Source organism: Phyllostomus discolor, chromosome 13 (assembly GCF_004126475.2).
Source record: "Phyllostomus discolor isolate MPI-MPIP mPhyDis1 chromosome 13, mPhyDis1.pri.v3, whole genome shotgun sequence".
NCBI classification, from domain to species: domain Eukaryota; kingdom Metazoa; phylum Chordata; class Mammalia; order Chiroptera; family Phyllostomidae; genus Phyllostomus; species Phyllostomus discolor.
Genome location: NC_040915.2, coordinates 60,763,854 through 60,775,669, shown reverse-complemented (window position 1 = coordinate 60,775,669; position 11,816 = coordinate 60,763,854). Strand labels below are relative to the sequence as shown.

The 11,816-nt window shown below is 50.6% G+C and overlaps 1 protein-coding gene across 1 annotated transcript; it reads right to left on the bottom strand.

Annotated features, from left to right (window-relative positions):
• Positions 1 to 352: 352 nt before the first annotated feature.
• Positions 353 to 11,787, bottom strand: SNRPD3 (small nuclear ribonucleoprotein D3 polypeptide). The gene is made up of 4 exons (XM_028528018.2): positions 11,656 to 11,787; positions 10,281 to 10,424; positions 2,665 to 2,857; positions 353 to 828 (listed from the first exon to the last, which is right to left on the bottom strand). Exons 2-4 carry the CDS (start codon positions 10,404 to 10,406, stop codon positions 767 to 769), a joined length of 381 nt encoding a protein of 126 aa, XP_028383819.1. The 5' UTR covers positions 10,407 to 10,424; positions 11,656 to 11,787; the 3' UTR covers positions 353 to 766.
• Positions 11,788 to 11,816: the final 29 nt, after the last annotated feature.

Here is an 11,816-nt window from a genome sequence, read left to right as displayed (position 1 = left end):
ATTACCTTTTAGTATCAGATTACTTGTGCTGAAGGGGGAACCACCAGGCTCAGAGGCAGAGCATTGGACTGCGTCAAGGGCCAGGGGCGCCCATGTTGCATTTTTAAGCTGAACTGATGACATTCCTGTGAAGGTTACCTGAACAAAGCACCGTGCAGTGCCCGCGGCTGGAGATAAATGAGACAGCCTGTGCGTTTGCAGAGTTTTCTAAGGGTTTACCCAGCTGATTGGCCTGGAACAGCCATTTAAATCTTTCTTATAACTGCACGGCTTCAAAGTGCTGGCCCTTTTCCAGGACATCTGCCAGGGCATCAAAGTTTAACCTGCTGCCAAAGCAAACAAAACACCCAACTCCAAAATGAACACACAATCTGTACTTTTTCAAAAACAAAAAATAACCACCATATTTATTGAGTTGGACATAGCCCTCGAGCTAAAGAGAAAGATGTGAGACAAAAACCCATGAGAGCCTGGCCCGCACACTCCGACTGAGCGCCGCCTGGAGAACCGTGGGGCGCGGGTTCGACCATGGCAGGCCCGACGGGCAACTGACCAATGCTTCTCTCTCACATCAAATTCCTATCCCCCTCTCTCTGCCTCCCTTCTCCTTTCTCTAAAGGCAATGGGAAAAGAAAAATCCTTGGGTGAGGATTAGAAAAAAAGAAAGAATACCCAGGACACACTCATAAGCACATACTCCTCCATTTTGATAACTTGAAAGAAAAAAAAAAAACAAAACGGAAAAAGTTCTGCTCAGCAGATAAATTTATCTTCGTTTCTGGAAGATGTTTCCACGTCCCATTCCACGTCCTCTTCCTCTCGCAGCCACTGGAAGGTGGGGAAGAGAGAGGACAAGTCCAGGTCAATACGGTCAGTGAGTGCTCATGCCACAGATCATTTGGAGCTCTGGACCGCGGTGTAGGAAGGAGCCTGAAAGGCCACCTGGCTGCCACCACACCTGTCCCCATCACCAGGGAACATGGAAAGCCAGAGCGAAGCATGGCCTGGTGCCTGGCAGCAGGGCCGGGGCAGGCGCCAGGCTCCTGCCTCCAGCCCAGCACCAGTCTCCACAGAAGCTGGCGGGCAGGGCACTGAGAACCAAGGGTCTGGGGGACAAATCTGGGAGCCACAGCGAAGATGAGTTCCCAGAGCTGGCCCAGCGTGATAAAACGTAATAGGTGCATTCAATTCACACTGAAAATTCTGAAACAGATACAGTTAAATGTCAACCTCTGTTAAATCTAGGTGAGGGGTTTTGTTATTCTTTGACCAATTTTGCATGTATGAAATGTTTTATAATAGCAAAACAAACAAACTCACACAAAAAACCAAAACCCCTCTCTGTACAAAGGGTACAACAAGGGGTCTAGGAGAGGACCAGTGGCTTTCAAGGACAGGTGCAAATATCCCAATGGCTACCTCACCCTTCTCTCCTCTTACAGAGCCTGGAGTTGCCCCAAAGAGGGAGGGAAGTGACCTGAGAACCCAGCACCTGCTGAGAGGACCAGAGCAAGGGGCTGGGAAAGGCACAGATGGCGCAGGCAGAAGCCAGTGGACCTCGGGCAAATTCACTGCCAAATGCCTTCTAGTGCACAGCTACTGGGTTTCACCTTATGCTGGAGAAGATGGTACAGGCACACAGTGACAACGGGGAGAGCCCCTCCCTGAGAAAGCAGAGAGGACAGCAGTTCTGGCAAGAAAGCTGGCATTCCCAAAACCGTTCCTTCTCCAGGACAGAAGGTCCAGAGCTTCTGGTTCTACTCCCCACAACTGCCTCTTGTCTACAAAGGGCAAGAAGACTAACTGATCCGTTTTTTAGCAAGGCATTTTAAAGGATAGCTTTACTGAATCTTTAAACCCAAAAGCTACCTCATATACAAAATACATACAGCAGCTAGGGAGACTGATAGAGAATCCAGAGACCTTCCTACACTGTAAATCTTTTTACCAACATTGAGGCGAGGCAGATTCTAACGAATACACTGGCTTTCTTGGCTAGTCAACATGGCAGAACTTTCTGCAGACCCAAACACAATGCCACCAACTGGGCTAACCCAGAAGAAAGGCCAGACTAAGTCCCTGGGAAACGGCTCGTCTCACTTTCAGAACATGCTGAAGAAAGAATTTACTCTCAAATAGAAGCAGCTTTGAAAGCGAAGCCTGGGCCTGTCATGGACAACGGTGGCTTAAACTTCGCGCTTCTGGTCCGAAAATGGGTCTCTGCCACCAGCCTTTCCCCTGGCTCATGCCGAGGGGCGACTGTGTCCCTGGGCTCTCTGGGAACTGTTACCCCACTGCGTCAGAGGTCAAGCTAACCCACGTAAGAGCAAGCTTCCCCCAGGTCCCTTGGCCATAACTTTAGAAACAAGGGGCTTTTCCTAGAGAAAAGACTAATCTGCTCTTTGCTTAAGGCAGGAGTCTCCATCTTTCTTCTAAAGAGCCCCTCTGGATTTTGTATAAGCCTTAGGAATGCCATCGGGCGAGGCAAGACAGAGAGGGTGGGACAAGGCCAAAGGCCCCAAGAGTTTAGGTCAAAGGGGTGGCAGTGAGTGTGGAGATGGCTAAGTCAGGTCCACCTCCACACCCAGGCAACAGCGGGGCCCCTTCCCGGAAGACACACAGCACACTGCACGCTCCCACCAGTGCACGCACAAGGACACCTACCTTGGGCCTTCAAAATGGCAGCTTTCCCCCGACCAGCCCCGGAGCCTTGGTTTTTATTCTTCATGCTCTTTAACATGGGTGCGTTTTTCAGCATGTCGGGCAAAATCAGGAAGCGGATCTTGCTCCCACGGATGTACACCTGCTCCAGCTGTGCTACTCGGCCATCTCTGTACGTGACTGTGATGTTGGACATCTGGAAGAAAGCCAGCTCATCAGCACGGGACAGCAGGACCAGCGGAGAACAGGGCCCACAGGCGGGGGAGCCTTGGCTGGTGGGAGGAGTCCAGGAATGCACAAACTAACACCATGAAGTAGAGGAACCAGGCAAAGCTGGGGGAAGGCAAGCACCTACTATATGCACCAGGGACTGTGCTAAGTAAGTTACATATAAAAGGGGACCCCAAACTTGGAATTTATAAAAACTGTGTATTTATTCTTCTCTGTTTAAACCTCAGTCCCCTCAAAGTACTCTCCATCTGATCAGCACACCCGCTGAAGCGCCTTCCACCGCTAGGAGCAGCTTTCCAGCTTGTCAGTTTTCATCCCTTTTAGTGCTCCTGCTGGGTTTTTTTTGTTCGTTTCACCTCTTCCACATCAGCAAAACATTTCCATTTGAGGACTTTTTCATCCAGGGCAACAAAACAAATCATTCAGAGCCAGATCCGGTGAACAGGGAAGGTGTGGCCCAGGGGCCAGGCCACTTCCGGTCAAACACCTCTGCACACCCAGCGTGGTGTGGGAGGCGCACTCATAAACCACCCGTCATGAAGCGGGCCAACGTGTTGAAAGAGTCTTCACTGAAGCTGAATGCAGCCTCTCACAACAACACCAGCTGGCACACTGATACAGATGGGTTCCTAGAACAGTCACCCAACAGAAGAGGCCTGTATACAAAGAGCCCACCCTTGTATATAGTCCTCACAGCACCTCCAGAGTGGGTATGAGCTTTCCATTTTTAGAGATTTAAAAAACAAAGACACCTGTCCAAACTCAAACAGCCAGAATGCAGGGGCTCCAGACGCAAGTCCAGGTGGCCTGGCTCCAGAGCTGTAATGTTGCCATACTGCCTGCCTGTCAGCATGTGAAGTGCGCTCAGTGGGGATAAACTCTGAACCTGTGATCCGCCTGTCCAAACAGCACCCTCTCCTAGAGCTGCTGTACACAGCACACAGACTGCAAGGGCACCGTGAAGGTCACAAGCACGCAGGAGGTGTGGTTGCTGTCCCCTCAGAGTGCATACTCGAGAAGTGCCCCTCTGGCTTGGGTGAGCAGGGGCTGAGAGGTGGAGGTGGCAGTGCCCGCACGAAGGGCCGGCTTATTGAAGAGGGTCGAGGCAAGGGCTGGCACAGAGAGAGACAGGACACTCATGCAGGAACCTACAGGATGCAAGGACTAGAGCAGGGAAGTGCGATGAAGGGCAGGGCCATCACCTCAGACGCTGCGGGAGTCACTGAAGCTCATGGGCAGGAGAAGGCCGTACAGGACGAGGGCAGCACTTCGGAAGGACGATTGTGCCAACGGGTAAACTGTGGGATGGAGGAATGGAGGGACGGGGAGCTGAGAGGTGAGATCAGCCAGGAGATTGGCCTGATGTGGGAAGGTGACACAAAACTGCCAGTGCCAATCTCAAAGGGTAGCACACGTACCAGAGAAAGGAGCTTGTTTTATGAATCTTCCGGAGGAAGGAGGACCGAAGTTTACTCAGAGTGGGCCAGGCCCACACCGCAGGGAGCTGTGCTGTCTCCCCGGCTGTCTGCCCTCTTACACCCACTCATGCTTTTCTCTAAGTGCTCACTGACCGACCACCCAGCCTAGGCATGCACACCCAGCGCACTCAGCAGAATTTCAGTTTCTAAGTCCTTGCCACCCTGTTCTTGCCCCGAAGAACATCACAACCACCGGTGCCACACCAGGTGTGGTCACAGACTCCCTGAGAGAGGAACACGGACCTGAACCAGGCTCATAGCCCAGGTGCCCCCATGGCTCCAGAGAAGACAGAACAGACCCAGGACCCCACACATGAGGCCTAGGCCTGCCATTCTCGGGATGGAGCCCTGGCTAAGTCTCCCGGCCCCTGAGTCTCTGTTGCCTCACCTGCACAGTGAGGAAAAACACGCCTAACAAAGCAACACGTAGTGAACCCTTACTAGTGTCCCAGAAGATGTCACGCAGCAAGTTACTTTCCATCATACACTCCTGCAAGAGACGGACTCTCACCACTGCCACCAGAGATGAAGCGGCCTAGCGCGGCAGGGGCAGACCCCCGTCCCCAGAGGGCCAAGCCCGGACCGCTCTCTGTTGCCCTGCCCGAGCTCGCACTGCCCGCGTGGCCTGGAGGCCCAGGCCCACCTGACCACACCCATTCTCACCACCGCTTACTTCCAGAACTGTTAGGGAGGAAACTGAATGGGATGTGTATGTCTAAATGTTGTTCCTATCATCGGGCTTGTGATGGGACCTCAGTAAATGGTGACTCGAAGTGACAGTTAAAAATGTCTATTTTGAGGAAAGCATTTGAGATTTAAAAAAAAAAAGTTTATTTTTGGGGGCTGTGCTGCCGCCAGGCCACTTCTCCAGCACACACCAGCCTCCTCATTCCTTCCTGTCACAGTGTCCCTGGTCTGGTTGGGAAATCTCGGAGAGAGGCTGTTATATAAGAGGGACAGGATGTAAACCAAGTGTCTTCACAAACAGTGCGTGTTCTGGCTGAAGCAGGACGGAGCCAGCAGCACCCTGACTCCCACCCGAGCCCTCAGAACCCGGCCTGCTGTTGCTTTCACGTCCCCCCGCCCCCGCTGCAGGGAAACAACCGCCCTGCGCAGGAAGCCCCCCAGCCCACTGCCCGCCCACGCACACAGCTTGTTTGTAATGAGCCTGAGCTATGTTCCCGTTGCAAGTCAAAGGCAATAACTTGAGTAAGCCAGGTTTTAATGAAGGCAAGAATACCCAGTTTACTCAACTTTCCCAAACACCACAATGAAACACAGATGGCATAAGCAAGCCAAGTGCCCAACCTAAATGCCATCCTGCGGAAGAAACGATTTAGTGCAGCAGTCCCCATGGTTCTCCAAGGCCCAAAAATCTTTGTTAAAGATTTTACTTACTTTTAGAGAGAGGGGAAAGGAGGGAGAAAGAAAGGGAAACATTGATGTGTGAGACACATCAATCAGTTGCCTCTAGTGCGCCCCCCAACTGGAGACCTGGCCCAGAACCCAGGCATGTGCCCTAACGGGGTATTGAGCAAGTGACCCTTTAGTTTGCAGGCTGGCATTCAAGTCACTGAGCCACACCAGTCAGGGCCCATAGTCCCAAAAACATTAAAAGGAAAATTATTCAAAAATAATTCTTAAGTTTTAAACTGCATGGTATTCTGAGTAGCACGATGACGTCCTATGCCATCTGTTTTGTCCCGCTGAGGGCATGAACCACCCCTTTGCTCACTCCGTCCACAGCGCACACGTGCTCACCTCTGAGCCACTTACGGGCCGTCACGGTGATCAGGCCAACTAACTGCCTCAGTGTTCAAGTAATCCTTACTTTCACTCAGTGATGGCCCCACAGCCGTTCACCCAACTTTTACTGCAGCACATTGCTACAGCTGAGGCCAAGACAGATGGCCCCAGCTCCAGGGTGTGGTAAGGCCATGCTGGGTACCGCAGAACCCCCAACCGCAGCGTTCCTGGGCGGGCACATGGCAAGAGCCTTGCCCTACCGTCAGCAGGAGAGCCCCCTTCTGTCCTTCTGACCCCTTCTCCGCATCTTCCTGCCCGAGACCTGACAGAGCGGAGGCTCTGACACAGCCGGAGGCCAGAGGAGCTAACAGGTTTACCCCACGCCTCGTCTTTAGAGACTGGTTAAAACCAGACTTTGGGGCTGCAGACTTGGTTTAGATCCGCTTCTTCCACGCTTGGTCCCTCTGAGCATCCAGCAGTTATGTCCTGAGTCTGGTCTCTACAATCAAAACGGTGTGCATATTTCTATTCATTATTCCTCACCTTAAAGCTCCTTTTATGGTTTTTAATATTTCACCAAATATGTGACTAGAAGAATTCTTTCTTTAAAAAATTTATTTTCTGACTTTGAAGGAAAACCCTGTAGTTCCCCCCTTGACATTTAGCAGAGCCGGGGTGCTTCAAGCCCCTGGTGCCTCTGCATAACCGAGAACAGAAGCTTCCCCACGTGGAGGCCGCTGGTCCTGTCCGCCACACCCAAGCTGGACACGAGACGGGCTTACTCCTTCACCAGACCCCATCTCTGCTACAAACAAAAGTCAGCTGAAGCAGACCCTCGCTTATTACCCCTGGCACACGGGACCCTCAGCAGATACTCAGCGCAGCCACATGTAGACACCCGGACTGTCATCCGGAGCTGACGCCACAGACCGCGGCACTGGCCGCCAGGTTACACTCGCCTTGCAGCTGCGGGGTGCAGGAACGGGAGAGCGAGACTCCCTGCCTTCCCAGCCAGACAAGCCTCAGATGCACAGAAGAGTCTGTACCCTCTGGCCCCACAGGCACCACCCCAGGGACCTCATCTTGGGTTTAACACATGGATACATTACAATTTCAAACGTAAAAAGGGCTATTATAGACGACATTACAAATACCCAAGGAACCCCAAAGGAAGGCCCATTTTGTAGGGGAACATTGTTGGGCACACTAGCTAACATCACCTCCACCAGGTCCCCGGAAAAAAAGTCTGCCATATCCGAGTGCCCCGGGAAAACCACAGTAGTGGTATTTATCTCAAGGACACGGTGCATTTCAGAACTGATCATTTCCCTTTGCCTGCAAGTCCTGCTCTCACACCTGAACGTCCCTTTATTAAACGTGCGGGGATTCCAGTTTATGTTTCTGGATACTGACTACTCCTGGCTTCATTTGTTCAGTTGAGCTTAGTTGTACCTTGACCTACCTGTTACTTTTATCCTACCAATGAGTTTTTGTAAGCCACCTTTAACTCTTTTTGAAAAGGGACAGAGAGTAAGGATTACTTCCTCTGTAATCCTTAAGTTAAGTAATAACAAGTAAAAGTTAAGTAATAAAAACCCAAAACACACCCCGAGGGAGAAAAGTCCATGCCAATTGTGGCTGTTGTAGGAGTCTCTCATTTGTTTTCCCAATCTCTGTGGTGTGTGACCCACCCCGTTTTTACAGTAGAAAATATTATTAAAACCCAACATCAAATGGGAAACGCTAAACTCCAGCTGCCCTTAGCACAGAACCAGCAGAAAAAGTTCTGAGAAGGATGCTCTTATCCCCAAAGCTGCCAACCGGGGCCCACAGGCACTGTCGGAGCCATCAGCCCCCTGGTTCCCAGGACCGTGAGTGAACTGTGCTCAGTGGTCATCACTGCCAGCGTCAGCTCTGCCACAGCCTGCTGGGTTTTATTCGATGTGGCAGATTTAGGTAGGCTCAGTGAAGCCTAGCACCTTGGCATCAGCAGTGTTATGGGCTGAACTATGCCCCCCGCCCGAATTCTTATGTAGAAGTCTTAACCCTTAGTATCTCAGAACATACCTGTATTTAGAAATTGGATCTTTAACAGAGGCAATTTGGCCCTAAAACAATGGCTTGTGTTACTACAAGAACAGATTAAGATAAGGCACACACAGAAAGAAGACCATTTGAAGATACAGGAATAAGCTGACCATCTACAAGTCTTCCTTCACGGCCCTCAGAACAAACCCCGTATGCCTCGATCTCGCCTTCTAGCCTCCAGAACCCCGAGAGAATGCATGTGTGGTTTAGGCCACCCACGGTGGAAATTTGTATGGCAGCCCTAGAAGATTAATGCAGGCTGGAGGCAGGTGGCTGACCCCCATTGATTGACACACATCTGCTTATTTATTCTGCAACTATGTTCTTTAGGCTGAGGTCCTATTTTCACTATTGACTTAGAAAGGAAAGAACAGAGGGCGAGGGAGGTCAAAAGCTCCCTCCAAGCCACACCAGGAGGCAGGCTGCAACCCGATTTCAGGTATGCCTGCCATGGAGTCTGTGCGCTTTACCACACACTGGCTGCCTCTGAGAGGCCACCCGGGGCCCCTGGTCAGACACCCTCAAGTTACAGATGGGCAGTCCGAGGCCCTGAAGCTCAGTAAGCTGTCCAAATAGCTAAATAAACACAGCAAGATTCTCTACACACTGCACCCCCAGCCTTGCATTCTACTCACCAAACTAAAGTACCTGAAAATGAGCAAGGATGCCTTAACCCAGAGGGCTGGATCTTTGTGGCACCTCACAAAGGCCAAGGCGGCCAAGGCCTCCAAGGCCACAGGACCTGCAGAGAGCCCACACCTGCAGTCACTAGATGCCTATCTCCCGATGCCTATCTCCCTGGACACCAGGAAACTGCGCCGGCTGGTCAACTCATTCGGCGGAACAATGCTGCTCAAAGCTACAAAGAAACCACAAAAAAAGGAATGATCCTGGGAAGCAATGAATAGATACCTGACCCACAGTGTGACTTTAGGTAAGTCACTTTATTTTTTTGACCTTCCGTTTTCTCACCTGGGAGACAGTAACAGGTACTCTATGTTGAGTTTATAATGCACAAGGTGCTGAGCTGGCTGCGGCACACACATAACTCATCTGACCTTGGGAATGACCCTGCGGCGTGGGTGTTACCCCTGTGCTGAGACCGTCCTTCACAGGGACCACAGGTTGGATGGAATGTAGGGAGCCAACAACCTCCAGATGCCACCTTTGGGACCCACCACAGCAGTCACCCTGAGGCCACTCTCCCCAGGCCAATCAGCCAGTGGCCGACTACAGCGGAGGTACTAGGGCCAGGCCATTTCTGCCCCACACTAGGCTCTTCAGTCTCGGCATCTATACCACACAGGATCAGAAACAGCACCATCCCATTTCACAGATGAAGAGACTGAGATGATGAACATACCTGAGGTCATTTAAGAATCAAACCAACGTCTGATCACAAAATCTCAGCTTTTAACTGATGGTTAAAGGCCAAGGAAAAAGTATGCCAATACTTTTTAATGCCGTACAAATCCATGTGATTTTAGCAAAAGGCGAAATAGTGCCAAGGGAAGGACACCATCATCAGGAAGCTGCTCCAACATTTATTAGCAGGTGACATTCAGTAGATGAGTCCTTTAATCTTATTCTTCCTATTTTACGGATAATAAAACTTGCACTGAACCCACTCACCTAAAAAGGCAGTTCCTATAATCAAATGAGACTCAGCCCCTGCCCCCAAGAAAAATGGCAAATAAACACAGTAAGTGAACAGAAGATTCTACTAACTACAAAGTATTATGCAAACTCATGGAGACAAATGGATAATGGCCCAAACTTGAAGGATTCTAACGAAGGAAGTAGTACCACTTCTCTTAAACAGGTCCTCCAAATATGGGTGGAAATGGTTATGGAATTAAGAAAACTAAGGACAAGTTAAATATTCCAACATTCCGAATGGCTCTTACTCATGCTCACATCCCTGTACCTGTAACAGTCCCCAGCACGCATCAGGCGCTCCCTAAATAACTGTTCAGTGAGAACAACCTCGGAAAGACCTCTAATCACCACTTTCTGTTCTCCAAGGCAGGGGCACAAGGTTCCCTCACAACATTAGGTGCAGAGCAGGGTACCTACCTGGCAGTTCATGTTGTCTTCCGCCTCGATGAGCTTCCCGCGGTACACCTCGCCGGTGTTCATCTCACACGTCACGATGTGACCTTCGGCTTCGTGCAGGACTTTAATCGGCACACCAATAGACATCTTGGCAGGAAGACAGTTCTACAGTAAGAAAGACAATGGTCAGTTCATCTTTCAGAGCCTGAGGAGGCATGTGGCGGACACCATGCCTCCCTCAAGGCCTGACATGCCATCTCCCTCTCTGGTACCATATGTCCTTTTATCTTCATCAAATAACCCATTTTGTGTGTCAGGGGGAGTGAGAATCGTAATACATGTACCTCTGTCTCTCTCTTCTGGAGAGACAACTGTGGGTTGACAATACCATGTAGACCTGGCTGTCCAACACAGCAGCCACTGTCCATACATAACTATTAAAAGTGAAACAAAATTAAAAAATTCAGTCCCTCAGTGACACTAAACACGGAATTTCAAGTGCTCAACTGCCACATGTGGCTATATTGGACATACATAGAGTATTGACTATTGCTGATATAAACAATGGATCCAGGCAAATCCAGAAGAGGTTGTGCATTTATTTCAACTTCTTCAATGCCCTTTGACCCTCCACTTCACCATCAAGGCTAAAAAGAAAATATCCGAGTGTTCACAAAGTGACAATGTGCCCTAAGTGGGAAATGCTTATCTTGGGAGGAAAAACAAAATCACAGGGCAAGTGCCCTACGATGAATAAAAAAATAGGTGGATTTTTTTTTGTATTCCGAAATGAGCAGAGACTGAAGGTTGGAACCCATCGTGTGTGTTCAAGGGAGGAAAGGAAACATGAGGTTGAGAAAGACAGGCTTCCTTGATGAGAAGTCTTAGACATCCGAGTTTTCTGCTGAAGACTATGGAGAACCACTGCAAGACTATAAGTAAGGAATGATCCAATGAAACGCAACAGCACTTAGAAAACGGATGTAACAGTTTAGAAGCAGGAGAACTTGATAAAACTTCTGGAATAGTGTGGAAAGCACGAGGACGCTAATCCCTGAAAGGGGGATAGAGGCAAAGATGCAAGGAAGTTTTACAGGGATTCCCCAGGTAGCATTCAGGGGATGGAGGCAGCCAGCCAGAAAGGACTTCAGTGGCCTGCGTACTGCCAAAAGCACTGGCCCGGAGACGCATAGAAAGGGAAGAGCGTGTACTTCGGGGTAAAGCTAATGAACTCACTTCCAGGCGCTAGTCAGGCGACTCTGAGGTTTGGGTGGCCCGGGTTTCCCGCTCTTCTCCCTCCCCGAGCCCTGCAGAGCTACACAGCAGTGCGTCCTTCTTCAGCCCCAGGTCCTTTACGAATGCCTCGGCCTACCCTTCCCTGCCCTGGGCCTCTCACCGGCTCCGGCCTCCTCTTCCTTCCCGGTGCGGCGGCAGTGGCAGCAACTCAAGTTACTGCGAGGGCGTGAGACAAGCGAATGGCGGTACCCTTCTCCCAGAGTACCACGCGTTCCCAAAATGCCGCGCGCAGAGCCCGTCCCCTTCCTTTTCTTGGTGGTG